Raw genomic sequence first — 27,063 nt, 5'->3', positions numbered from 1 at the left:
CCACCACTTGTATCAAAAAGTTGTTTTCAATGACCTGCAGGAACTTCCTGGACTTCCAGTCTGTGCAGGGCTGTGCTGTCTCTCCAATAAATATCAGGATGATTGAAGTTCTCCAGGAGAACCAGGACCTTTGACCATGAGGCTACTTCCAGCTGCCCATAGAAAACCTCATCAGCTTTCTCCTCCTCACAGGTGCCCTGTAGTAAATCCCCACCACAGTGTCACCCACAATCTATAACAATAATCCCACAGCAATTGACACAGCCCTGTTTTCAGACAGGTCTTCCCCCGTGCCTGGAATGCAGCTGCCTTAGAAACAAAGGCAGCAAGATGCAATTGCTGAGAGCAGTTTGCAGCACAGCAACTCCCCAGACAGAGTCAGAGCCACCTCGGCCAGCCCCGTGTCTGTGCTGGGGGGACAGCGTTTGGCAGCTGAGGAACAGCCCCTGGGCTGCCCAGCCTGCTGGGAACAGGGGCAAGCAGAGGGTTGATGCCTCTTCCCTGAACCATCAGGAGAAGGGGGAACAGAAGAGGAAGAACAGGGTACAGAGCTGAAGTTGCCCTAAACAGGAGAGCTGGGAGTCTGTGGCTGCCCTCAGGGCTGGCTGGAACAACCAAACCATCAGCTCTGCAGGGATAGGATATGTGGATTGCAGCTTTCCTTCTGCTCACTCAAGGAACAGCCCCATCCCCACACCCCGGGGAGCAGCAGCCACTGCACGGGGACAGGAGCCACACACCGACACCTGACAGGCTCTGCTGGCTCCAGAGAGGCCCCACTCTGCAGCACACAAGTGACCAAGCCTGGGCTTCTACTGACTCACGTCTCGAGGGTCTCCAGCAGGGCTGGCCGGTGTCTACAAGGCTCCTGCACGGGTGTGGGAGTAACAGGATCTCTTTTCTCCCTACTCGCCCGGATTTATGAGCTCTGGAGGAGTTTATCGTCTTCCACGCCTCAAAGTTTGGCTAAAATAAACTGAATTGTGAAGGAAAGATGGAGATTGTTACTGGGAAGAAAAGAAAGGAGAGACAGGCAGAGCTGTGGCATCAACTTTGTTCAGAGAATCAGGCTAAAACCCACAGAACTTTTCCCAAACTGCTCCTTTTTCACAAAGTGTTTCTTACGACATTTTCCTAACAAAAGTGTTCTGACTTTTCATTTAAAATTACACTTCCCTTAGGAAAAGTCCCCCAAAAAAGGTTAAATAACCCCTCAATAACTGACATGCAACATGAAAATAAAAATCAGGAAAAGGGAAAGGGGTCATTAACACTTGTATTTAATTGCAAAAATTAAAAACTTTTTTATTCTTCTTACATACAAATCTCATTTATTTACATACTTTACAGGCTTTTCCCAAGTATTTACAAAGTTTGCAATATATTAAATTAGGACCATCCATAAAATTCTGCATTAAGTGCATATTCACATTCTTTTTTTTTTAATCCATCACTAAGTTTAGTGTTCAGCATTGAAACAGTCTTTATACATATATAGCTTTACTTCCCAGCACCTCTGAGCCTTTAGAATGTGGCTCCCCTCCCCAGTACAAGGAGATAATGCTAAAAATAAATCACCTGCCATTTGTTTGAATCTCCAAAACAAAGGGAAGTCCAGCATCTCCTCTGTCTAACTCAGCAGGACACTAAATCTGCCCTTTACAAGGAGGAGGTTCCTGAAGAGGAGGATATCGAGTTCTACCTAGAAAATTTACCAAGAGGAGAAAGTTTGGTTTGCAGGAAGCAAAAGCTCTTTGTGCACCCACTGAAATGGCCTCACCCCAGGAAGTGTTCAATTCTCCGGGGGGCCACGGGGCTGAACGAGGACCTGGGACTGGGGTGTGTGGAAACTTCCCTCTTGGAACGAGGGAACAAGAGGGTTTCAAGGCAGAAGATTCCCCTTTTCTGAGACACTGGTGTTTATATAGTTCACATCTCTATCGTGAGATGCTCTCCTGCTCCCCACCTCCTCCTGCTGCTGCTGGAGCCCAGGAGGTCATGAGGGAAGGGAGGTGCTTTGATCCAGCCCAGACAAACCAGCTTCTCCTCCAGAACATTGCAAAAACAGGCCTGGTGGGAGAAGCTGCAGTCTGGAGACTCATGGGAAATCTGACTCAAAGCTCTCCAGGGCCTTGCAAAGAGACCCCTCAGGGGAATCAGTGTGTGCAAAAACAGTGGGCAGGGAAAAAAAATGAAACAGAACAAAGAGAGCAAAAAAAAGAATCAATAGAAACTGCCAGGTTGGCTCCCGTGGGGGCCGCTGATTCCTGGTACTGAAGTAAATCATAATAATCCTTTCTCCTCCTTTCAGTTACCCTGAGTTCAGGACTGACTGACAGCACCGGTCAGTGACCCCTGCTTTGGGGAGCAGCTTTAAACCACGATCCTCCTGCCCAGCTGATGGGGACAGCCCATCCTTCCAGCCTGGCAAATGCAGAGGTGAGCCCTCCTCACCTCTGCCCACTGGGCTCGTGGGTAGTACCAATTTCTGGTATGATTTCAGAGCAGCTTTGCAGCCTTTGGGATGTGGGGTGAGGAGGAATCCATCTCCCAGCTCACAGGTGATGAGTTCTGAAGCACACAAAGGGATTTTAAAATGTGTTAACTGGGAACTTGTGTGAGCTGGGGAGAGGGAGAGTGGGAGATTGTCCAAACCAGCACAGAGAGTGCAAAAGGGGAGCTGAGGTGAGGGAGACCATCGTGGGACACCCCGTCTGTGACTCATGTGATCATGGCTGTGAAACCTCAATAGCTGCAGGAACAGCCCTGCTCCCCCCAGTTCCACTTCAGCAGGCCACCAGGACCACCAGCCTCTCTAGGGAAGTCCTGCAGCTTTTCCAGGGACTCTGTGAAGCTGGAGCTCTGGATGTAGAAGACAACCAGGGCTTAATTGCAATAAAGGTATCAAAACCTCCCTTTGCCATCCCAGTTCTGCCATTGTGGCCTCACCTCTGAGCTCCCCACCATAGCTCCTTGCCTGCCCTGGGATGTGGAAGGTGTGAGCACCACTCCTCTGGCAGCTGGAGACAGGAGCTGCTCTGGAAGCCGTGCTGCAGACTGGGGCTCTGCACTTCGGCCAAAATCGACTCTTTATCAGCAGGAGAACTGCCCTCCTGTTTTAGTTTAGCAGCTAATTCCTTACAGCTTTTGGAAGAGGAAGAGAAAATATACCAGAGAGCTTAAAAACAAATGATGTAAGCTCCAAAGGGAGCGAGGTTGGGACATATGCAATGTATCGCTGAGGCAGAGCTGGAAACTTATGCAGAGCCCATAAAGTGCACTTGGAAGGCTGCTCTGCAAACAGGCCAGACTCACCAGCTCCTGTCCAACCAGCTGCAACTCTTCGAGGAAGGCTGCAACTCTTCGAGGAAGGGAGAAGCACTACATGAGAACATTTCTGCTAAACAGGCAGAAACCTGCCCCTTCCTCTCCCTCCTCCCCCTAGTCCAAACAGCAACTGTAAATAAATCCATTTTCTCTGCTTCTTCCCGAAAGAGCCAGACAGCCACAATGGCTTAAGTGTGACTCTCAAAATCCAGGCATTTCACAGACACTTGGGAATTGTCTCCGCAGCTCTTTTACAAGTTACAGTCAAGGACACTTAGCAGTGACAGTGTCACCGAACCGCCGCAATCTCAGCAAGAATGGCTCCAGCAGCGTCTTTGAGCAAATGCTTTACAAAAATGGGTCAGATACAAAACCAGTAAGAGGTGAAGTAACCTGGTCAGCCTTCGAATTTGATTTGAGAAGCTGCCAAAGTGTAAATAGCAACAGTCACTAATGAGGCCCTAATTCTGCCATCACTGAACTCCCAAATTTCCATTAACTAAGACCCAGGCTTTAAGAGGGAGAGGGGTGGTGTGTGTGTGTCTTGGCATGTACAAGATTGAATGTAGTGTCATGAGTGTGAAATAGACTCCAAGAAGTGAGAATACTAATGGAAGTTATATTAGTCCAATTCCCTTTAATACTTGGTAACAAATTATATTAGTCCTTTTCTATCCTGAGAGAGCCAGACTCTCCCCTTTTGGTTCTACTAAATCTGGTGTGTGTCCAGCACCAAGGGCCATGCACAGACTGACACAGGTGCTGGGCTTGTTCTCATTGTTTTGACAAGAGAAAAACAAGGGTTATGCATAGAAATGTTTGTAGTGTCAAGGCCTCAGACTAAATTCTTTGGAGCAGGAACTGTCCTCTGCCTTATTCTTGTACAGGAGCCAGATATGGTCATCCCACTTGGCAGCTTTTGTCAGCTCCTAATCAGATTAGCACAATGTTTGCTCCCATTCTCCTCAAAAACAAAGGCTGAACAGACATTTTCCCAATTTGTCATTTTACATGTACCTAAAATATTTACAGAGAAAAAGGCTCTTGCTCCTGAGAACAGAGTTAATTCGCTGTCAAACAAAACCCCTCCCAACTCCATATTAACAAGTGTGAGAATATGTCCTGAACTCCAGCCCTGGCCTATGAGTTCAGCCTGACACATCTGTAAATGATCTTCAGCAGCGGGATCAGACCCAAAGGATCAGACTTGGAAGGGACCGGAGCATCCGCAGTCTGCAAACACCAAACCCGAGCCTCTCTCAGGGCACTGGAGACAGCACTGCTCCAGCAGCAGGAAACACGCAAAGGCAGCTTGGAAAGGACCCAGGAAAAACCAACGTTCATTCTGAAGACAGAGTTCCAGGTCTGGAAGGAGTCAATGCAAAAATATGCCAGGGAAGAGAGAGGTTTCAGGTGCTCCCAGAGGTACCATGGGCTGGGAATGCAGGCAGTGCCTCCAAAAACAAGGAGCAGCTGAGAATGGCTGTGCAGCCCTTGGTGTCTGAGGTGAAAACTGGACAGAGCTGCTCTCTCCCAGCCCCAGCTCCATCCAGAACTCCTGCACTGCCAGCACCACTAACACATGTGTTGGTGTTTTTGCAGGAAAGGAAGTGGAGGTGAAGAAAAGCACAATTACCATTTGACTCACTCATAACCTGCTGACACAGAGCTGCAGAACGGTGATCACAACACAGAGAGGCCTGAAGGGATTCTTTTGGTACAAGAAGGATGCAGTGGGTGAGAGTTTCTGCCCTCAGGCTCAAGGCTCTCCCCAGCCTGGGAGCAGGAGCCAAGATCAGCTCTGCAGGGCTCACACAGCTGCGGACGTGAGGGAGCTGGGACACATCACCAATTCATTCCCTTTATAGAACTGGCCTGACTACACAGGCTCAAAGCTTCCTCCTCAGGAGGAATGTACACAGAAATGTCACACACCCCATCCACTCCCAAACCCCCCAGGAAGTTTCAGAAGTGCCATAATCCACAAAGAACATAAGGTGAATTTCATCCTGAGAAATCCATCTGTTGCTCCTGGAAAAAAAAACCCTTTGCAAACCCAGGGCTTACCTGAGGGGACAGGGAGGGTCATAAATAGCTTGAGTTTCTCCCAAAATACATTTGAGGAAAGGCAAAGGATTACCTCAAGGGTCAGGAAAATAGTCCTTTTTAAACACTGTAAACATGCAGGGTGGCAAAGCTGCCTGCCCCAGTTGCCCCGGCTCGCTCCTCTCAAGACGTTGCCTTGGCTTCAAAGCTGAAAGTCTCCTTGTTCTGGAACAGCTCTGTTTTCCCACCCCAGAATCCTTAGCTGGCAGCTCCATCACAAATCACCGCTGGCTCTGTCCCTCTGGCCATGAAGCTCATTGTCCAGTGATCTGTGCTGGCATAACCTTGGGAAAAGGCAATGGAGAGGCTCTGTTAGATGAGCCCATCCTTAATGAGTGCTCCCATTTCCCACAAAGGGATGTGGTCATGCTGGAGCTCTTTGGAAAGACACTTCCCTCAGTGGGCACTGGGTTTGTAATACCCATTGTGTACCCACACTGCTCAGCTTTGAGCATCTCCAGTGTTGGTGTTCCAGGCCACAAACTCCCAGACCAGGAGGGATCACTCCCTGTGCTGTGACAAGCAGGCACACACCAGTCTGGAGGTGACAATGGCACAAACCACTATCCCAGGTGTCAGACAGAAAAGACCCAGCTGGAAGCAGTCTCCTGATTCCACTCCCACTCCCTGCACGCCACAGCTCTGGTACTCACCCAAATCCCCAGCTTCCAGCTCCACCTTGAACACCTCACAGTGTCCCCTGCACGTGTCCAGAGGTGCAACAGTCAGGGTGAGCTGCCCACTCCCAACAGCGAAGAGGCTGTGCAGGCTGTAGCTCTAGGACAGGAAGAGAGGATTTCAAAAGCCTGGACACCTTTCCTTGGCTCTGTCTGCCCAAAGCAGGGACAAGTCACTGTCCTGCAGGCAGGTGAGACGGAGCAAACAACACGTTTGCTGCTCCACCAGTTACCAGTGGATCACAGAATCTTAGCTGAGGTCAGCTGCATGCAAGGGTTCTCCTCTCCTCCAAGGCAAGGCAGGGCCTGCACATCCCAACTCAGGAAAACACAGAGGAGGAGATCAGGCCAGAAGCCTGAAGTGTCTCAGAATGAGTGAGCCTCACTGCCAGGAACAGTTCCTAAAATGCAACTCTTAAAACAATTCTGCCCAACTGTGCACAGAAAGACCTCACCCAGCTATAGAGCAAGGCCAGACACATGAATGGAGCAGGCAAGGTGTGTTGGAACAGGATGATCTTTAAAGTTCCTCTGTTTCTGTGACATTTCCAGCTGCCAAGGGAGATGGGCACAAGTTATCTCCTGCCCCAAACTAGACACAAGTGCTTGGAGGCAAAGCCACCTTGATATGCCACTTTACACAGGGATGGACAGAACTGATATAACCCCAAATGCTCCTTTTCAGGACTGTATCAGCTAAAAATATCCTGCAAATCCCACAAAAACTCAGAGCTGCTGGGAGACAACTCACAGACAGGGGGAGAATGCCTTTGGAATTAATTTCTCACCTTATTCCCCAAATTTGGGTGGCGGATGAGGAAGCAGCTCTCCAGGGACACTGTCTTGGGGAAGGACAGCAAAGAGGAAGCAGGGAAAAATTCCTGGAGAATCCGGGATCTATTCACAGACTTGTTCCTAAACAAACCAGCCCGTATTAAAGACTCATCAGACAATTATAAGGTTTGCATTTAAAAGCTACTTTCCAGATAAAATTCTTGCCAAACATTCATGCTTGATAAACAGCATGACAGACTTGCCCTGGGAGTCAGGAGCACAATTCAACCTCAGCCTCCAAACCTGTGCTCCTTCCCACTTTCCTCTGGGCTCCTGCTCTGGGACCAAGTAAAGAGGGAACAAACAGATCCTTATGGATACCTGAACTTCATTTCCCTCTCCTTTTCCCTTAAAATCATCCAAGTCACTGACCAGATCCATAAATTACAAAGATGCAGAGAGGTGGCATCATACACAACCATAACTGAACCCACATGGTGAGGCAGGGGGGATGCAAGGCTGTTCTCTAGACCAGGAAGTGTAACTGGAAAAGGCCAGGTGGGGCTTGTTATCTTTACATCCCTGTCTAGGGGACTGACATTATTAATTCTTCTGTACCCTGACCATCCCTCTACCAGTTCTTACTCTGACACCTCAGAGAGCTCCGAGTTGCTCACATGTCTTGTTCACATTAAAGGCTTTGGCCTTTATGGGGCAAAGAGCTTTTGGTTAACAGGGGCAGGATTAGAGTTGGCCATATTTTCTGCACAAGACCAAACACTAATTGCAGGATTCTTTGACTTTCCAATATTTCTCAGTGTTTGCAGAAGTCATGGCATCTCTTCTCAGTCAGCTCCAGTGGTGGAGGATTTCCACTGAGTAGACAGAGGTGACAGAAATGTGAACCAGTGGCTTCAGGTGATGAGATCACAGCCCAGATGATTTACAGCCTGAAGAACAGGACCAGGCAGTCCCTGGGACAATTTTATCTTATAAGGGGAGCAATAGCTGGAGATCAAGCACCAAGTCTCCATTTTTAGTGCAGCAGTCTTGTCCTCAGAACAAATCAGTGCCAGCAAGCAGAAGCAGCCTGTAACCCACTCCTGTACACCTCTCCTCCAGTTAAACTGCAACTTGCAGGCACTGGTGGTTCACACAGGCAGAGCCTGAGCACCCCTACAGAAAGGATGTGTCCATCCATCACATGTTTCATGTGACTCACCAGGGAAAGAAAAATGGGCAGCTCCATAATTCAGCTGAATTTTCTTCTATTATAACCTCTGCCAGTTCTGGATCCTGGGACTGAAAATGCTTCAGTTCTTCATAGGAGAGATGCTGCCCTGTCTTAAAGAACATGAAACAAAGATAAAAGCTGTGCCCATAGGGCTGCCCCCTGCTCCCATTTCCCTCCCACTAGAAAACATCCAAGAGCAACAGCCACGTGGATTGCTAAGTGTCCAAATACAATGATCATTAGTCAGAGGAACAATGCAGGGAGCTGTCTCCTCCCACATCTTTACACTGGTGTGAGATGTCTTCTTAGACACAAGTCCTGAATGAGTAGTGTGGGTTCATGGGTGAAAATACTGGGCAGGGGTTCTGGGCTTGTGCTGTTCAAGAGTTGGGACTCATCACCCAGCCCCACAAATCCCTGCATTACCTTGATTAGAAAAGGCTGGTGCCTCTGGATCTTTTCTGATAGCTCTCTGAAGTCTGTCACTATGTGAAGGCTTTTCACAGCAGAACAGACTGTGCAGTTTGCAGGAAGTGCGGAAGTGTTCTGTCTGCAACCTGCTGCCCACCAGTCCTGGCATTCTGGGGAAGAAACAAGGGAAACCTCTTTAGCAAGACCAAAAATGGAATGGAAAGGAAACAAATTCAATGATAAACTCATTATCCCTAACATGAAACACTGAGATTTCTTATAGTTTCTGGTGGCTGTAATTCAAAAAGAAGCAGCTTCACCAGGCAGGGAACTGGAGGGAACGTTTCCAGCACATTTTGGAGACACAGCTGAAGGTTGTGAGCAATGGGAGAGCTTATGGAAATTCCACTTGTCTGTACATGAGGCACACAGGCTCAGCTACCCTTCCATGAGCAACAGAGGGATGGCAGCCATCATATGTAGTGTAATTAAACTGAAACAAGTCCATAAGCAAAAGAGCAACCCAAAAGTGTTATCAAGGAGATAACACCCAGTAAACAAAAAAAGATCCAGGGTGGAAAAAGTAATTCCCACATAGTTAGCACTGGTGTCACGAACCCTGTTAGGACATACCTGAAATCATCACCCTCCCCTTTACCACTCTGTTAACTTAGAAATACTTTGTCCCAAGCAATGGTTGCACAATCTCTGATGTGCAGAAGATGCTGGGAAAATGTCAGATTTCACCAAGACATGCTGCTGCTGTTTTCATTCATCCCATGCATTGACTTGAAGATGAAATTGGGAAAAAAGTCCCAGCAAACCCTGGACCACAGCCACATTAATTTTAAATTCCAAAAATTGTTTTTACACCACAGTCAGCTGAACTGGCCTACAATGAATACTGCATATGTTTACATCTTCAAAAATTTAATTTGTACATGAAAACACAACTTGATGCCTATATCCGGCCTCCCTCCTCCAATTAAAAGCTCTCCCAAAAAGTCAAAGAAACCTTAAGAGAAGGGACTTGTTGCAGCAGGGAATGAGCAGGACAATGCTGAACACGCCATGTATTTCTGTGTAAAGGATGTGCAGAGCAGCCACCACACTGAAAGGGTGTGGCTCTAATTTACAGAACCACAAGAAGATCAAATTCCAGCTCCTGGCCCTGCACAGAGACATCCCAAACTCCCTCCCTGTGTTTGAGAGTGCTGTCCAAACACTTCTGGAGCTCTGGCAGCCTCAGGGCTGTGCCCATTCCTTGGAGAGCCTGGGCAGTGCCCAGCACCCTCTGGGTGAAGAAGCATTCCCTGATATCCAGTCTAAAGGCCCTCAACATAAATTTTATATTTGGAGATACAGCAGCAGGTTCTTAGAAATGGGAGAGCTTAATGGAAATTCCACTTCAAACACAGATTTTATGGCAGTGACAGCCCTTGTTCTGCAGCCTTAATCCATCAGGAGAGGCTTAACTTGGGCAGTGGCAGCAAACCCATCCCAGGCCTGATCTGTCAGCGTGGGTCAGGAAAAACCCAAGGCCTGGGACGCATCTCACGTGAAATCTCCAGGGATCTGTCCTCACCAACAGGCCCACCCTGCCAGCACATGTCAAAACAGCTCCAGAGTCTCCTGGACATTGCTGCAGGCAAACTTGGAAAACAGAGGGGATGGCAAAGGGAGAAAGAAGAGTGAAGTCTGGCTTCAAAATCAAGTTGGGAAACAAGGATGCACAGCAGCTTCTTGGGGCAGAAAAGACCGTGCACAAGCTGCTGTCACTGCCACTGTAATTTCCAGCCACACTCATGCTCCTGCACAGGGCTAAGAAGGGATGAACAGCACTTCATAGGGAAGCTCTTGTTTTATTTTCCCCTCTGACATCTGCAACAGGCCATGAAGAATGCTACAGAGGATTTACGTTCATTGGGACATAACAAGAAGCAGACAACAACAACAAAAATTCATTTTGCTTCTTTCTTGCTGAGTATTTTCAACTCCCAAATGCTGCATTTCCCACCCTACTGCTGGGATATGGACTGGAAGGGATCAGGATATAATTCCTAGTCTTTCTGGAAGACACATCTAAACTGCTTTCAGGGAAAGGGAAAAAAGGCAAAACAAAGTGTAAAATCCTTCTTGCGAGCAGAAGTCCCAGTCCCATGAGAAACTGCTCCAATGTACTTTCCCTCCCTGCTCACAAGAGAAAAAAGAAAATCTTTGTTCCCCTGCCTGCAGAAAGCTTCAGTTTTACAACAACAAAAAAACTCAACTCACAAAAAACAGCTGGTCAGTGACAGGAAACAAAAGGCTGAAAGATCTCAGCAGAGAAAGGGCAGTCGCTGTGAAGAGAACACGAAAACATCTCTATGGTCTGTCATCAGACGGGGCGTAGCAAGACTGTAATTTCTCTCTGGGCAAAACTCAGAAACCTCATCCCTCAGCATTAAGCACAGTTGTCCCCAAATTTTCCCTCTAGGCTCAGGGCAGTACCCCACAGAACAGGATGCTAATCAGCTTGACAGTACAGAGCTTGATTCCTCTTTTGAGCCAGGCTGGGATATTTGCATTCTCAATTGCTCGATTCAGGAGGTGATTTCTTTTCCCCATGAATAACTAGAGCAGAGCACTGGTTGAGACGCATTTCAAATGCTGCAAGTGGGGTTGTGGGATTTTTTTTTTCCTAGTAATTAATCTTTTTGATTTATTGTGGAGGGTGTTAGTCTGTGCACCAGCATGTGTGTGACTGGCATGACAAGTACGGGCAGCGCCTGCCCTTCCCAGGGAGGGCGGGAGAAGAGATGGTGCACAGAGGAGCCAACTGCCACTGGGGACCAGGGCAGGATTTTACCCAGGATGCTGATTTTCTCTCCTTACTCTCCCTGCATTCCTTTTACATTATCACCCTGCCTGCCCAGACACCCTGGGGATTGTTCTGGTGGAGCGCACAGTCTGTGCACACACACGGCTGCTCGGGGATGCAAATGGAAGTTGCTCTTTTCATCCCAGCACAACCCTCACACCGTGGTCCCATCCACACGCTGAAGTGCTGGGTGTGGGCAATTATCCCTGTGGAGCTGGAGTGCAGGAGAGCAGCTGTAGCAGTGACACATCCAACTATCCATTACACGACAGAAGTGTGGCCAACTTCTCTCTGCTTTCTCACCCCTTTTTGAGGGGCAGCCTTCAGTTTGCTCGACAGAATTTCAGTTCCCCATCGGCCATAACCACCTAATATTTCCTTTTATGTGTTATTATTTGTCCAGAACAAGAGCTGCCTTCTCCCCCATGTCAGGAGAGCTCCTAGCAGAGCCAGAGCTGGGACTTTCAGCTGCTAACACAGCACAGACCAAGAGATAACAATCTTCCCTTAAAACACATCTATGATTAATACTACAAGGAGTTTATGACTCTACTTTCCACTATGCAGAAAAATAATTTTCAAGTCACCCTCAATTTAAAATGAGTACCCCGCCCTTCTTGGCTGTTTTCACAGAGGATCTCCCAAATTTTTGGCTGCCCACAGCACTAGAGAGGGGTGTGTGTGCACAGCACCAGAGATGCTGGGTGTGGATGATCAGACTGTAAACTCAAGGCTCGTAAGAAGACCTGGCCCTGCTTCTGCCTGTTGCAGCAAAGCAAATTAACTCATGGAAACTTGCCCACATGGTTGTGAGAGCAGGATCTCAGCAAGTCCTGCTCTCTTTAGGGACCACAGAGAGGCTGCAGGATCAATCTGCCAGTGCAGAAAGTTCAATGGGAAGCCTCTATCAGGGAGAACTTTTGTTCCTGCAGGATACAGAGCCAAGGGCTGCTCCTGACCCTAACAAAGTGTTCAAAACACAAAACTTCCTGCTTGTAGCACTGCAGGTGCTAAGGCAGTTTGCTGGCTCCCCACCAAGCTGGTTTGCTCCCTAGCACTCAGGGCTGCAAGGCTGAAGCAATGTCCACCAGGCAAGCACCAGCCAGGTCTGCACAGAGAAGTCTGGTCCCAGGGAAGACCCCCCAGGACTTCACAGCCCCCCCTGGTCCGTAGGGGCTGTTGCTGCCATCACCCACAGTAACTGACAGGAAGCTCCCTAGAGGCCTGGCTGATGTACTGAGCAGCTCCACAACCTGCAAAGGCTGGCTCCAAATCCCAGATTCCTCTTTCTGAGGATGAGACTATTCCCCAGACCAACCACGTACTTCAGCGGGGCCAATCCTTGGAATATTCAAATAACTTCAGCAAGCATTGGATGAACTCAGGGCTCCCAAGAATGGCTGTGCATTGGATATTCCCCAGACATTTCTCTATCCTTTCTTGTAGGACCATTGTACAAACCTGGGTGTTTCATTAAAAGGGGATTCTGCCCCTCTGCCCCGCTCAGGTGAGAACCCACCTGCAGAGCTGCCTCCACTCTGGGACCCCAACACAACATGTGGAGCTGCTGGAGTGAGTCCCAAGGAATCCACAGAAATGCTCTGAGGGCTGGAGCCCCTCTGCTCTGGAACCAGGCTGGGAGAGCTGGGGTTGTCCATCTGGAGAGGAAAAGGCTCTGGGGAGACCTTAGATCCTGTTCCAGTGCCTAAAGGAGATCCCAGAGAGCTGGAGAGAGATCTGGGACAAGGCCTGGAGTGCCAGGATGAAGGCGATGGCTTCCACTGCCAGAGGGCAGGGATAGATGGGATATTGGAAAGAAATTCTTCCCTGTGAGGGTGGGGAGGCCCTGGCACAGGGTGCCCAGAGAAACTGTGGCTGCCCCATCACTGGAAGTGTTCAAGGCCAGGCTTGACGGGTCTTGGAGCAACTTGGGATAGTGGAACAATTTAGGCATCAATTCATGATCACAATCCATGACACAGGTAAATCCCATCATTCTTACATTCCTGGATGTAGGAATTCCAAGCTCTATAATTACCAGGTGGCACAGTTTGGAAGAGGCATTTGGAGCACTTTGTTGCACAAGCAATGTTTCCATCTTGCTGCAAATTCTTCACTAGGCTAAAAATTAATTTGATCATTTATAATGTCATGTCAAAGTCAGACTAAACTGATGGGCTCTTAAGTAAGTCAGGCAGGAAACAAGGATTATTAATTACAGCCTGCAAGTCCTGATTAAGGACTGCATCACAGTGGGGTTTTAAATATATACTACAAAGAGTGTCCCTGTTCAGCACAAGATCCTCACCCCTCCCTCATATTGAACTTTTATTGTAGCTCTGGGTATACTGAATATATTTATGCCACGAGAAGAAAGTACCTCCCAGTTTGGTTCACAACATTTTTAGGAACAGCTAGGAACAAAATAACAACTACAAAAAAACCCATTATCAAGAACCCCTTTATTGTTGTTCTGGGTAGAAGTCAACAGCTTGAAGAACTACTCGTTCATCTCACTAATGGGTAACGGCTGCTCCACCAGCACAGGGATCATTAGTCAACCTCGAGCAAAGCACGAAAATGATTTTGATCCAACCAGACATTGTGAAATCAAGTCTGCTGAGCCAGGCCCAAGAGGAATTCACAGCCCACTGGGGCAAAAGAGTATTATTTCCAGGAGAAATCTGCACCTACCAGTCTCAAGAATGGAAGGCAGGGGCCAAGCTGTCAGGAAAGCATCCAAAGTCCACTCCAGCTGCACCTCTGGTTACCTGCCCCAGCAACAGCTTGTGCTGCATGAGCAATCTGCCTCAGAGGAGCAGCTTTGGAAACAAATCCCTCCCAGCTGCTGTCACCTGCCTGATGGTGGCCTCAGCCTGTAACAGGTTTGACATGTCTGTGTCACAAGTGCACAGAGGGCTCTGCCAGGCTGCTAAATGCCTCTGCAAGAGGACACCTATGGCAAACGCTCATCGCAGGGAAGCAAATCCAAAGTAAGGATTCACTCCACAAATGAGGAAACAAGAAATTTTGGAGGCTTCACAACATAGAAGTAAAAGGAAGAGTATTTTGTGTTCCACAGCACCACAATGGTTTGGGGTTAGTTTACTGCCAGCAAACCCAAATAAACAGCTCATTGGCTGAACCAAGGCCAAAGTAACACAGTATGAACAGCTTGGCACCACCCTGCCCTGCAAAGTCAGCCGTTTTTTTCCCCCTTTGAACGAGCCAACACATGTCTGCTGGTTGCTCTCAGGTTATATCATAAAAGGGTTGTTTACACACACAAAGATCAGATAAACTGGCAGCTGTGCAGTGATGGGAGGGAGCCCTGCACATGCTGTGACCCACAACCACCTCCAAATGCTTCAGCCCCCAAAGCAGGTGCATGAAAGCACGCACAAAAACAAGAGCAAAAACCAGCTCAGCTTTGCTGAGCTAAAAAAAAACAACATCCTTTGAGAGCAAGAGGAGAGGCAACAAGTTAGAAATCAGATCCTGCCTTACCTCCCAAGCAGCATTATTGCTCAACCCTTCATTCAGAGCAGGCCCATGCTCCTTGGACTCAGGAATTCCTGAGTCAGAGCATGGGCTGCAAAGCCCATGGGCAAAGGCTGGATGGACACCTGGGTGCTCGGTTCACAGGGAAAGGCTGGATGGACACCTGGGTGCTCGGTTCACAGGGAAAGGCTGGATGAACACCTGGGTGCTCGGTTCACAGGGAAAGGCTGGATGAACACCTGGGTGCTCGGCTCACAGGGAAAGGCTGGATGAACACCTGGGTGCTCGGTTCACAGGGAAAGGCTGGATGAACACCTGGGTGCTCGGCTCACAGGGAAAGGCTGGATGAACACCTGGGTGCCCACGCTGCTCTCAAGAAGCAGCAAGTCTCCATGCAAGGCAGGCATGCTGGATGCTCCCCTTCTGCACAAAGCTGTGCCAAGGATAAAAACACTTCAAGGCTGGAGTGAGGGAAGCATAGGGAAAAGTGTTTTGCCTGCAAAGGGTTAAGACCAGGGAAGAGACAGGGGCTGGCCAAGTGCCAAGGCAAGTCTCCAGCTAAACCCAAGGTGGGCCAGCCAAGAGGCAGAGGCTGCTGCCCTCTCCCAGTAACCAGCTGCTGCCCTCCCCCAGTAACCCAGCCTGCTGTGACCCATCCCCACAAATAGCTCTGGCACCCAGCAGGCTTTAGTAACACAGTGACAGGCCATTTACAAGGTGTTGCTAAACACTGCTCCTCCAGCTGGGCTCCTTTCTCTACAATAATTACACACAAACCCGTAAACGTGATTTTAGCCCTACTGGTCTAGGCAGAAAGGGGTATTTAACACGTCTTCTCCAAGCTGGGGATAACTTGCACAGGATCTCTTTTCCAGCACTGAGATCCATGTGTGCTTTTGTCTGATTTTAGGTGTGCTGTGCAGTTACTGACCCAGCTGACTCTCGGCTGTGCAGGATGAGTGTGCCCAGGACCAAGTCATTATTAAAAGCAAAGCTGAATTTTCCTTGAGGTCATGACAACCTCTGCTACCAGTACAACCAGTACAACCTCTGCAACCAATGCAAATTGTCACATTGGACCACAGCCTGTTCCCTACTGAGAGACCTGCTCTGCTGAAGTTTTTAAGCTGCAAGGACTGAACTTAGCATGGGCAGACACACAAGTTAATGTGGGAGCAGCTTAATGCTCTGCTCATCACATCATTGCATAGCTGGCAGAGAACAGTTACCAACCAGCTGACATCAAAAATCATATTTGGATATTAACAAAGCTATAGGGATGACAGTTGTGAAGGAAAGAAAAATCAGGTAGAGTGACCACCAGTGTAGTTTTAAAATTTCTGTTAAAAGAATAGAAAACCCCTTTGCATTTGGCTTTACTGCAGACTTTGAGAGCTTATGTATTCCTAATGCTTCCTAATGCTTGCAGGGAAGAGAGGAGCACTTGTACCCCTATTTTGCACCAGAGAACTGAAAACAGAGGCAATTGTCCATCCCAGCCTATGTGAGAAATTAATCCAGAATGCTTAGGTCCTACATTTCCCTGGAATAACATTAGATAGCCATGAGTTAACCCATGTGCCCATCAAAATACACCGTGTTCCTCACAGCAGGCAGACCCAGAGGTCTGACAACCCACTGCCTCTCTGGGGCTATAAATGAACAGCTGATGTGCCAAGAGCTGCAGGCCCAGAGCAGCCAACGTGATCCAGCACCAGGGCTTTCACAAGCTCTGCATAAACACCAGCTCAGGAAGAGTAAATGCAAACCACATTTCCACAGACCTTTTCCCCAGCCACAGGGACCTTGCCCTGGGAAAACAGCTGGAAGAGAGGCACAGACCCAAGGGTCTAAGAGTCAGCTATCAAGGAACAAAGGGTGGGAACATAAGGTTTAATATGGGAATTGATCTGGGGGAAAAAGTCAGCAAGAAAGAGAGCACAGAGACAGGCAAAAAGGAAATTTACTTTGGACTCAATCCTATAAACAATGCAAGTGAGTTTTGTGGATGCTGCTCCTCACCTCGGCTGCTCAAAGGTCCACCCACAGCCACTGACAGACAGGCATCCCTTGTCACCCACAGCACAGCTCTTGGGTGGAAGGGACAAGGATTGAGGGCAGGTCACCATGAGCAGAAGGGAGGGGGGAGCACATCCTGCACCTCTGCACCTCCCAAAACCTCACCACCATTCTGACTGGAGCTCTTGGCTCTCAGGGGAAGCCCAGCAACTGAGCTGCCCTTGTTCTGCAACACAAACCTGGCTGCTCAGCCCACACCTCCCAGCAGACCGGGCTCCAACCTCAACCCCGGTCACAGGAAAGCAGCCCCAAAGCTCAGGAGGGACTGCACAGCCCAGGCTGCCCCTGCCTGCCCAGGCACAGAGGAAGGAGCCAGACCACCCGTGTCCACACCACGGTAACGTGTGCCAGCACTGCCGGTGGGCCACGGCAGCCTCCAGCTGACAACAGGTGGCTTTCAACAGGAACAGCCCGAGCTGGCTTTGAACTGGTGCCCAAGCACAGACAGCTCCAAGCTCCATCCTCAGCCCCCTCAAAATTTTCTTCCCAGAACCTACGTAGGGAAAGGAAGAGAAGTCTGTATGTCGAGTCCCTTCATTAGTGGTTTTCTCTGCTGCTCGGGCACAGTGCAAACATCTCCCTTCTAGAGACTCAGAGGGGATCTCATTAAGGCATATAAATATCTCCAAGGGATGCCAAGAGGATGTGCCAGACTATTCCATGGTGCCCAGCAAGAGGACAAGTAGCAATGGCCACAAACAAAAACACAAGAAGTTCCACCTCAACCAGAGGAAGAACTTCTTTCCATGGAGGGTGGCAGAGCACTGGAACAGCTGCCAGGGAGGTCATGTCCCCCCACTCTGTACCCATTCCAAACCCACCCATGCCAGGTGACCCTGCCTTGGCAGTGGGGTTGGACTGGGTGACCTTCAAAGGTCCCTTCCAACCCAAACTATTCTGGCATTCTGTGATCAGAGAACACCAGACCTGCCTGCAAGTCCTCCTGGACTTAAACTCTCATCAACAAACAAGACACAAAATGCAGCTTTATCCCCTCCCTTCAGCAGACCACAAGGCCAAAATTAGGGGCAAAATAGTAAACACATGCAAAGCAGGGCTGAAAGGGCTTGGGAGATCACTCAGCCCCAAGCCATGGAACTCCCTCTTCCAGATCCCTGCTGGATGGTTTCACCAGTGTCCTCTGGGCAGCAAGCTGTGATGGTGACACCAGTGTCACTGGGACAGTGTCAGTGGCTGCAACTGCCTGCTGGGAAGCCAGGACATGAGGGATTCCCACAGGAACCCAGCCAAGGTTCAGGCTGGGTGCTGCACTCTCCCATTTAAATAGCCAGGGTCTTGTCTAGTTCCTTTTGCCGAGGCAGGATCAAAGTCACTCCAGCCAACCCCAGTCAATCTGTTAATTGGGACATGCTGTGGCTTCTACCACAATCTAATTCTGTGGAAAAGAGAGCAGGAACCCTCTCCTCTTTTTCCCAGAACTGTATTGCTGCCCACCCTATTGCTCATCACTTCTGAAGACTAACAGGATTCACAGAGGCATGAGGGATTTTATGAGAGGCATGAGGGATTTTATGTGCATTTAAATAACAACACTGCATCCTTCCTCTCCATCCATCCTTCCCTTTTCCTCTGTTCCTATGGATGTTTTCCCATCTCCTCATCATTCAGCTGGTTTTCCCAAAGGTAGGCCAGAACTGCTCCTGCTCTTATTTATCTTTACAAGGAGATCCTCATGGTTTCAGGCAGCCCTTGTCCTACAAACCTTTAGGTGTGCCAAGAAACCTCCTTGGGCTCTTCTCGTCCAAAGGGACCCTGTGGTAGCTGAAGGAAGAACCCATCAACTTTCTGAACAAAATCTGATTGAACAAACACAATAGAACCACAGAATGGTTTGAGCTGGAAGGGACCTTAATATTCACCTTGCTTCACCCTGTGCCATGGGCAGAGACACCTTCCAATATCCCAGGCTGCTCCAAGCCCTGTCCAACCTGGCCTTGAAAGCTTCCAGAGATGGGGCAGTCACAGCTTCTCTGAGCAACCTGTGCCAGGGCCTCCCCACCCTCATAGGGAAGAATTTCTTCCTAACATCCAACCTGCCTTCAAATTTAGGCCATTCCCCCTTGTCCTGTCACTCCTGGCCCTTATGAAAAGTGAAATGAGCATTAAAATTCCCACTGGATTCCATCTCAGTGCAAGAGCAGGGGAGTGTTCACCCATGGAAAAGCTGGAATGCAGTAGATAAGCAGGCTCTTAATGTCAAGTGCTTATCAGAGCCATCTTCTCACCTTTGTTTTCATTCCCAGAGATATCCCAATCTATAAGGAATAAGAGGAACAATGGGGGATACCCTGTCCCACCCATACAACTTGGAATCAACAGAAATCCCACGTTAGCGTCATCGGAAAAGAGGGAGGGAGAGAATGCAGAATGGTGCTGGCATTTCAGGGAGCTCTTTTTAGCTCTGGCAGGAAGGTCAGAGCCAACACAGACAACTCCAACACAATGAGGTGCCCAAGCTAAATATAAACCTGACAAGGGCACGGCTACAGGAGTTTGTTTTTACAGTGAGCCACCAGACCATCAACATTGTGCCACATCCCTGCTTAAAATAATTCACAGCTTTATCATCTCTGACAGTCTTTGTGTTCCAGCAGAGGCAGAGCCCAGGCTTGCACCCACCTGCCAGGCTAAGTCAGTGAAATGATTAACCAAAATGAGAAATAGCCAAACTTTCCCATTTCTATTATGCCATTCTAGGAAAATCTAGAATGTTGCTCTCCTGTGATGGGATCACCTCACAGGGAACCTTTATCTGACTTCCTCACACACACACACTGCCCTTAATGTCACGTAAACATGACAGCACTCAGTATGCCACTTGGCAAAAACTCCTTTTCCTTAAACCAGGCCACAAGTTGAGGTTTTTACACTTTGCTCACAGATATCAAGATTTGGTTGAGAAACTGGTTTTACCTTACTCAGAAAAAACAAGAAAAGGTGACATTTCCCTAGCAGAGCTATCTCAGTTCTGGTTCTCAGAAGTGCAAAGATTTCTAGAGAAAAGGGAACTCTTGTGGAAGAAAGACCCAAGGTGTTAAAAGCATGGAAAAGAGACTGTGCAAGAACAAAATTATCAAGTTAGAGATAAAATATGCCTCAGTCCCAGTGAAGCTAGAACTCAGGATGCTATTTTTAAGTACAGTGGTAGGAAAAGGGAAAACCAAGATGCCAAGCCAGCAACACATTTGTGGTGCCCTGGAGATGTTCGAGTGACTCTCGTGGCTGGTATTTAAGTTGGTATTTCTTGCTAGGCTTATGTTACAGCAGGGAAAACATTTCCTTACTCTCCAACATGTACTTCTTGGCAATGGGCAGGGACAGCAGCCGGATGTGCCCGACGAGGGAGCCCCAGGCCTGGGCTCTGGAGAGCGGCGCTTCGGGTGGCAGCGGGTTGTAGGGCTGGATCACCAAGTAAACAGTCAGCAACACCAAGCCCAGGGTGAGCAGTCCCTGCAAGGGAAAACAGGCACAGAGTTAATCACACTGAGGGAGCTGAGGTGTCCTCACACCAGGACACACCTTCTGCTGGTATCAAAGGGCTGTGGCTGTGCACCACAGCACGAACACTCTTATTTTTGCTGTGTCTCCTTGTTCAGCTGCAATGCTATTTATGTACACAGAGTTGTCAGCCAGTTTTATTATTAGGGCTGTCCACGGATGAAATTAAGCAGCCATCAAACCCAAGCCACACAAACAGCTTTGTTCCTGTATTTTAGCACTGCAAATAATCCAGCATGAGATCAATCAGGATTATCTACAGATAGTTCCTTTTCCTCCCTACCTAATCAAATAAAAGCTTGCACTCCTGCCATGCCTCTTACACAAGGAAAACCCCGTGGCTTTCGCAAACATCCGTCATGCCTCGAAACACTTTGGCAGAGTTGGCACCAGCTCCCTCCTCCATACCAGAATCCCAAATAAGCCTTAAAGAGATGACATGACGCATTTCTCCCCCTGGCCAAAGTCAAACTGAATCAACAGCAAAAACAAGAACAGAAGCTGAAAGTTCAAATTTGCAGTTTCCTGTTCTCCTGCCTCATTTTACAGCTTTTTATAGGACATGAGGAAGAGAGCTTGAATTTTTTTCCAAATAAAATCCATTGCAATGGATTTGTAGCGATGACACTAAAGTATTACTGAATATTATGTCAGTGGGAAGCTTTTCAGACTTGAAGCAAACATCTGGTCTAGTGGAAGGTGTCCTGCCCATGGAAGGGACTTGGAACTAGATGATCTTTAAGATCTCTTCCAACTCAAACCAGTCTGGGATTGAATGGTCTTAAACCTACCCAACAATAGCATCACTTTGCAAAAGTTTTTACAGAATCTTTTAGTTAAGGCTTTTAAAGCATTTTTCTACCATCAAGCATGATGATAATAGCTTTATTTCATAGACCAGAAGGAGAATAAAGACATGTAGAAGTTTGTGGTAGGGTCAGAAACAGAGCCATGTTCACTTCATTACTCAACCATGAACTTCAAAAATCTCTTTCCTTCCCCACATTTCCATTCAGGATGCCAACACTAGGAATCTTAGTCTGAAGAATCAATCCAAATCTCATTATTTAATAATTTATGGAGAGGAAGATGTGGACAATGTAAATTTACAGCACACGTGAGCAATTCCAAATCTTGGGCAGCTATCTCCTGTTCTCAAAGCAGCTCATGGCATGAAGGAAGGAAGCTACACTTGACAGCTTTTTAAATAAAGATCTTGGAAAATTCATCAAGAAAATGCAATGGGAAATAAAAAGCTGAGGTGCAAAGGAGAACCCTGACCCTCAAATGCTGTGTTCATGCACAAGAGTCGTCTTACCTTGTAGAGAGCCACTAAGACGGGGTACCGTGGAGGGCCCCTCTGGGGTTCGTTTCTCTCCAAGAGTTGCTTGATGAACTTCTCAATGGCTTTTTCTGACATGCCACACTGGTGGCCAGTCTGCCTCACCAGATCAATGGTCTCGGAGAGCTTGTCATAGATGCTGAGCTCATTGGCTGAAAGCTCCATGGCCTCTGAGGAGAAATCCCTGAGGAGAGATGGGGTGCGTTAAGAGGAATCAACTGCAGCCACACAACCCAACAGCAGCGTGTGCACAGCCAGCCCAGGAATGTGGCAGTGCCCAGGAAAGAAGGAAGGCTCCTCTGGAGCAAACCTGCTCCCAGCCAACAGCACAACACTGAGCTGCTCTCCTAATAGTCTCTGCTGCTTCAGGATCTCCCACCGACTCAAAGAAGCCGTGAAATTTCCTGACAAGAGCAGAACCGGCCAAGATTCGCAGCTTATGTAAATGAACAAAGCTTCCCAGAAATCCATGAAACTCCATTTATTCATCTCCTCCAAATGAATCCGTCCCATATAGCAATTGCTCACCAAGTACAAAAGCCAACAATACAAAGCCGATCATCACACGCAGCAGCCCTGCTAAGCCCTCCCGCGCTACAATTTCAGTCGCTTATTTTAACCCAGATTTGTTTTCATTAAATCCCCCGTCAGCGATGGGACAGGACAGAGAAACAAGCACAATGTGTCGGGCAAAGTTTGGCAGTTTACAATTTGTTTAAATTTTCGCAACCTAATGTCAAAGCCAACTGATTATTGAGTAACAGCAACGTGAGAGCAGCTGCTCTGCAGGCAGCAAAGCCCCCACCTTCCTCTCCAAGTTTGCCTGCAGGTCAGAGATGCCACAGAACTAAATATCCCAGCAAGAACTCCATTATGCTGGGTGACAAAATGGCATTTGACAGCAAATTATTTCTCACTTATAGGAACACACCCATGAGAGATCAACATTAAGTTGCAAAAAAAAAAAAAAAAAAGTATATTCTCTACCACTTGCACTCTGCCACAAAGACCTCTTTGAGAGCAGCTGATTGGCTCAATAAAAGAGGTAGAGAAATTGCTGGACAAGGTACAAACTGCCAATGTGAGAATCACACTGTAAAAATTTTTCCCATTGCCTGGGAAAAACACTGGCACTGCCTGGGGGAAAGGCAGAATCTGCAGAGTTTTGCTTTGCCTCTTGTTTCTGATGTGGGTAACACTAACCTGATCAAACTGGGCCAGCTGGGAGAGAGTTGAGCAATGCTCTAGCCTGAGAGCACAGCCTGAGGGTCATCACATAAAAACACAAGAAGCACGATGGATAATCACAGCTGAAAACTGAAATCGTGCCCCTGTCCCCATTTTGCTGTACAGTTTCCTGGCCCCAGGAAACAGCTCATGAATCCACTTCACCCAATTCACCACCTTGCTCCTCAAATTCTGTCCCTGCACTGTGAGAACTGTAACTACTCCCAGGGCTCTGCACACAGCTGCCAGCACAGCCTGCCTGGGAAAGCAGAGACCTGCTCTGCTCACCTGAGCACACACTGACCAGCCCTGAGTAACAAGCCACCACAACTTAGATTTGCTCAGCTGTAATTTGTTCTGGCTGCTCCCACAGCACAAATCAGCCATAACTTCATGTATGGATAGAACTAGAGACATGATAAAGTTCAGATTTGAACTCTGATTTGCCTTTAAAGAACCGGCTGACAGCTCTCCCCCTAAACCACCTACAAGTCACAACTCAAGCAAGGGTGATGTAAATATCTTCTTTTTAATGCAACACTGGGATGTATTTTCAAAAACTCCCAGGTTTCACAGCTTCAGCGATTGCTCCTCTCCCCACAAGATCACCCCTGTTCTGCCCTTGCACATTTGTTTATGTGGTCATGTGGAGCATCAGATCAGGAAAATTATCTGGCTGAAAAATAACCCCAGTTTGTTTGGTCAGCAGCTGCCTAAGCATTCAACTCCAGCAGTTAATGTCAGATGTTATATTGACATCAGTGTCAAATTTCTAGCCACAGCCACAGAAACACCAAAAAGGTAAAAATGCCAAATTAAAACCCAAGCCCGAGTACATACTGCACTGCATTGCCAGGTTAATTAGCTCCTCTTCTACGGACATTCCCTGCATTCTATGCAAATATTTGTCCCAGATCTTGCCACCTGAGCAGCCCCATGGGCAAGCAAAGCAGGTTGGGTCAATAATATCTCATATTAACCTCTCCAAGACAAGGACTTTTTTTCCTCACCTGTAAAGCACCTGCCACACACATGACAATAAAAACAAGCCATTGCTTTACTAACTCTTTCATTCATGCAATACCCTGATTCATGGAACAAGCAGGAGCCAGCACATCTGCAGGATATTAAAGGCCTTTTTTTTCCCCTCCAGCTTTTCTGGTTACTCCAGTTGCCTGGACACTGTAAGTGGTGTGCTAAGTGGTCTAAAAGATTATCTAGTGTCTTCTGGCTCTCGAGTGCCAAAGCTTTCCCCCCTGAAGTTGTCCCGTGCAGAATTCCAGCAGATTCAACAAGCTTCTCCTGCTTGCAGGACCTGCCTGGAACCACTGATAACAAACATCCCCCCAGAAATGCTGTCAAACACTGTGGTTACCCCTTTTCCAAACAACAGAAAAATCCTGCTAAAATACAACACTGAGCTATATCCCAGTTCCCTCCCCTCTCCATTTACATTCCACCCTTGAACAAACACCTTTGTAGACACCCCCTGTAAATCACAGACACTAAAAACCCAATCCAGCTTTTTGACAAATTCAAGAGTAACTCAATCCTCAAGCTAGGAAATAAGGCATTATGCTCCCACATTGTTGGGAGAACAGATGAAGCCTTAAAAAACAAATAACAACCCATTATTTCCCTTCCTATCCCTACGATACAACCGACAAAATAATAACGACTGTTATTGTACCCTCTTTGCCAGCACACACACTGAGCAGGGCTCATCCCTTGCAAACCCTTTAGAGAGAGGCCTTTGAACGAGGAACCCATATGTTATTCTGGTTTTTTATGAACTCCACCACCCTGGGAGGAATCAGGAGCTCTCTCCACGAACAGAAACAGTGATGGCACTTGGCTTGCAGGGTTTGCACCCCAGCGCCCAGTTCTGCCCACAGACCCCAGGGTGGTTAGTCCAAGGCTTTAGAAGGTAAATATTTAGACATAAAGGGTGCTGGAGGAGTCTTTAAAAGGGAAAGCTCGCTCACCTTGCGGGTGAACATACAATGATGTACATATATAGAGATATAGATATAAAAATATATTCCCATCTGCTTGATGCCGCCTCTCTCGCCCTGCCAGGGGATCAGGTCCCAGCCTCGCGCTGAAAGCCCTCCGGAGGGACCCTCACCCGGCCACAGCCCCACAGCCTCGCCCGTGTCCCTCTGAGGCAGAGGAGCCCCAGCCAGGGGGGTACTCTTAAAAATAAATCAATAAACTAAGCAGGACACCCCCACCCCCGGCTCCAGCCTCCACAAGCCGGGGAGCCCCCCAGGCCGAGCCCGCAGCGAGAGGCCGCAATCCGGGTTCCCCCCGCGACCCCCGCCCGCGCCCGCGGCCTCACCCCGCTCGCGTCCCGCCCGGCGGCTCCTCCCGCTCCGGCTGCGGCCCCGCCCGCCCCGCTCTGGCTCCGGCTCCGGCTCCAGCTCGGGCCCCGGCCCCGGCCCCGGCTCCTCCCGCTCCGGCTGCGGCCCCGCCCGCCCCGCTCCGGCTCCGGCTCCGGCTCCGGCTCGGGCCCCGGCCCCGGCCCCGGCTCCTCCCGCGGCGGGGCGGGCGCGGCCCCGCTTCCGGCTTCCGGCACGGCCCGGCCCGGCACGGCACGGCTCGGGGCCTGCACGCTGCCCGGGGAGCCAGCACTGCCCAGGAGTGCAATACTGCCCGGGGAGCCAACACTGCCCGGGGAACCAGCACTGCCCGGGGAACCAACACCGCCCGGGGAACCAACACTGCTCGGGGAACCAGCACTGCCCAGGAATGCAATACTGCCCGGGGAACCAGCACTGCCCGGGGATGCAACACTGCCCAGGGACCCAGCACTGCCCCGGGACCGCCACATTGCCCGGGGAACACCAACACTCCCCGGGACTCCCAACATTGCCCGGGGAACCAACACTGCCCCGGGGAACCCAGCACTGCCCTGGACCCCCCACACCACACCCGGGGCCCTCAGCACCCGGGCCGGCCCAGTCTGGGACCCCCAACACTGCCCAGGACTCCCAACACCCTGCTTGGCCCAAAGCCTCAACATTCCCCAGGATCTCACCAACACCTGCCCCTCTGCTGTCCCAAACACCCCTCGGGACCCCTCAACACCGCCCTGGGACCCCCAACACTGTCCTGGGACCCCCAACACCCGCACTGGCCCCAGGGCCTCACAGTGCCACAAACATCCCTCAGGACCCTCAACCACCCCGGTACCTCCCAACAGCCCCCAGCACCCACATCCCTCCCTGCTGGCACCCCCAATGTCCCCTTGAGACTCCTTTCAGCCCAGAATATGGAGACCCCCTTTTCCAGCACCCATGATTATCCCCATGATTATCTCAGTCCATGCTTATCCCAAACCCAGACCAGCCTGAGCCTCCCCTGGATCATCAGAGCTCCTCAGGACCCCTAAGACCCTTCCCAGCACCCATCTGAACTCATAAACACCTTGAGACCACCCCCAACAACTGCCTGACCCTGTCATTACACACAGACACCCCACCAGTATCTACCTGAGCCCATAAACACCTCGAGACCACACTCCAGCACCTGCCTGATCCCCCATCACTCACAGACCCCCTAAGAAATACCCGAGCCCCCAGGCCCCCACCAACACCTTGAGACCTCCCACACAGTGCCCACATGAACCCTCAGCATCTTCCTGAGCCCACAGCACACCCAACACCCTCCAGAACCCCCAAAATCTTTCACAGCCACATCTCACAGCATCCCTAACACCTCACTCCACCCCCCAGCACCCCAGCACTCCTCAGTATCACCCCGCAGCCCCCCCAGACCCTCCAGCACCCCCTGGGAGACCCTCACAAAGCCCCCTTGAACCTCACTTATCCCCAGCCCCGTGGGGGACTCATGAGTGCTCATTCCCACAGGTCAAGTGATAAGCACTGAGCACACAGTTAACACCCCCCCAAAAAATTCTGGGAAAGCCCTAAAAATTGTGGGAAGGGCTTTGAGGAATAAAGGGCTGGAGATGGGGCAAGAGAAGGTCCCTAGAGGCACCCCT

General features: G+C 49.3%; 1 protein-coding gene across 2 annotated transcripts; it reads right to left on the bottom strand.

The window, feature by feature from the left end:
- Window positions 1–1,263: 1,263 nt before the first annotated feature.
- C24H6orf89 (chromosome 24 C6orf89 homolog) lies at window positions 1,264–25,463 on the bottom strand. 2 transcript variants are annotated; one of them, XM_053963963.1, is made up of 8 exons: window positions 25,399–25,463; window positions 21,807–22,014; window positions 20,275–20,440; window positions 8,545–8,699; window positions 8,107–8,228; window positions 6,899–7,025; window positions 6,087–6,210; window positions 1,264–5,717 (listed from the first exon to the last, which is right to left on the bottom strand). In XM_053963963.1, the coding sequence occupies exons 2-8, from the start codon at window positions 21,993–21,995 to the stop codon at window positions 5,632–5,634; spliced, it is 969 nt and encodes a 322-aa protein (XP_053819938.1). In that variant the 5' UTR covers window positions 21,996–22,014; window positions 25,399–25,463; the 3' UTR covers window positions 1,264–5,631. The 2 variants fall into 2 exon arrangements, with proteins under 2 accessions (XP_053819938.1, XP_053819939.1); XM_053963964.1 differs by lacking the exon at window positions 25,399–25,463 and adding an exon at window positions 22,359–22,381.
- Window positions 25,464–27,063: the final 1,600 nt, after the last annotated feature.

This window comes from Vidua chalybeata, chromosome 24, assembly GCF_026979565.1.
Source record: "Vidua chalybeata isolate OUT-0048 chromosome 24, bVidCha1 merged haplotype, whole genome shotgun sequence".
NCBI classification, from domain to species: domain Eukaryota; kingdom Metazoa; phylum Chordata; class Aves; order Passeriformes; family Viduidae; genus Vidua; species Vidua chalybeata.
Note: the sequence above shows the minus strand (reverse complement) of the source record. Positions and strands in the feature narration are given on the sequence as shown.

What these genes read in the sequence shown, in the direction of transcription:
- C24H6orf89 (XM_053963963.1), bottom strand. Translation starts at nt 21,995, where the DNA reads ATGGAGCTTTCAGCCAATGAGCTCAGCATCTATGACAAGCTCTCCGAG. An exon ending in TCTTAGTGGCTCTCTACAAG is followed by an intron (nt 20,441 to 21,806) that starts GTAAGACGACTC and finishes TTTCCCTTGCAG; the next exon opens with GGACTGCTCACCCTGGGCTT. An exon ending in ACCCAAATTTGGGGAATAAG is followed by an intron (nt 6,211 to 6,898) that starts GTGAGAAATTAA and finishes TTCCTGTCCTAG; the next exon opens with AGCTACAGCCTGCACAGCCT.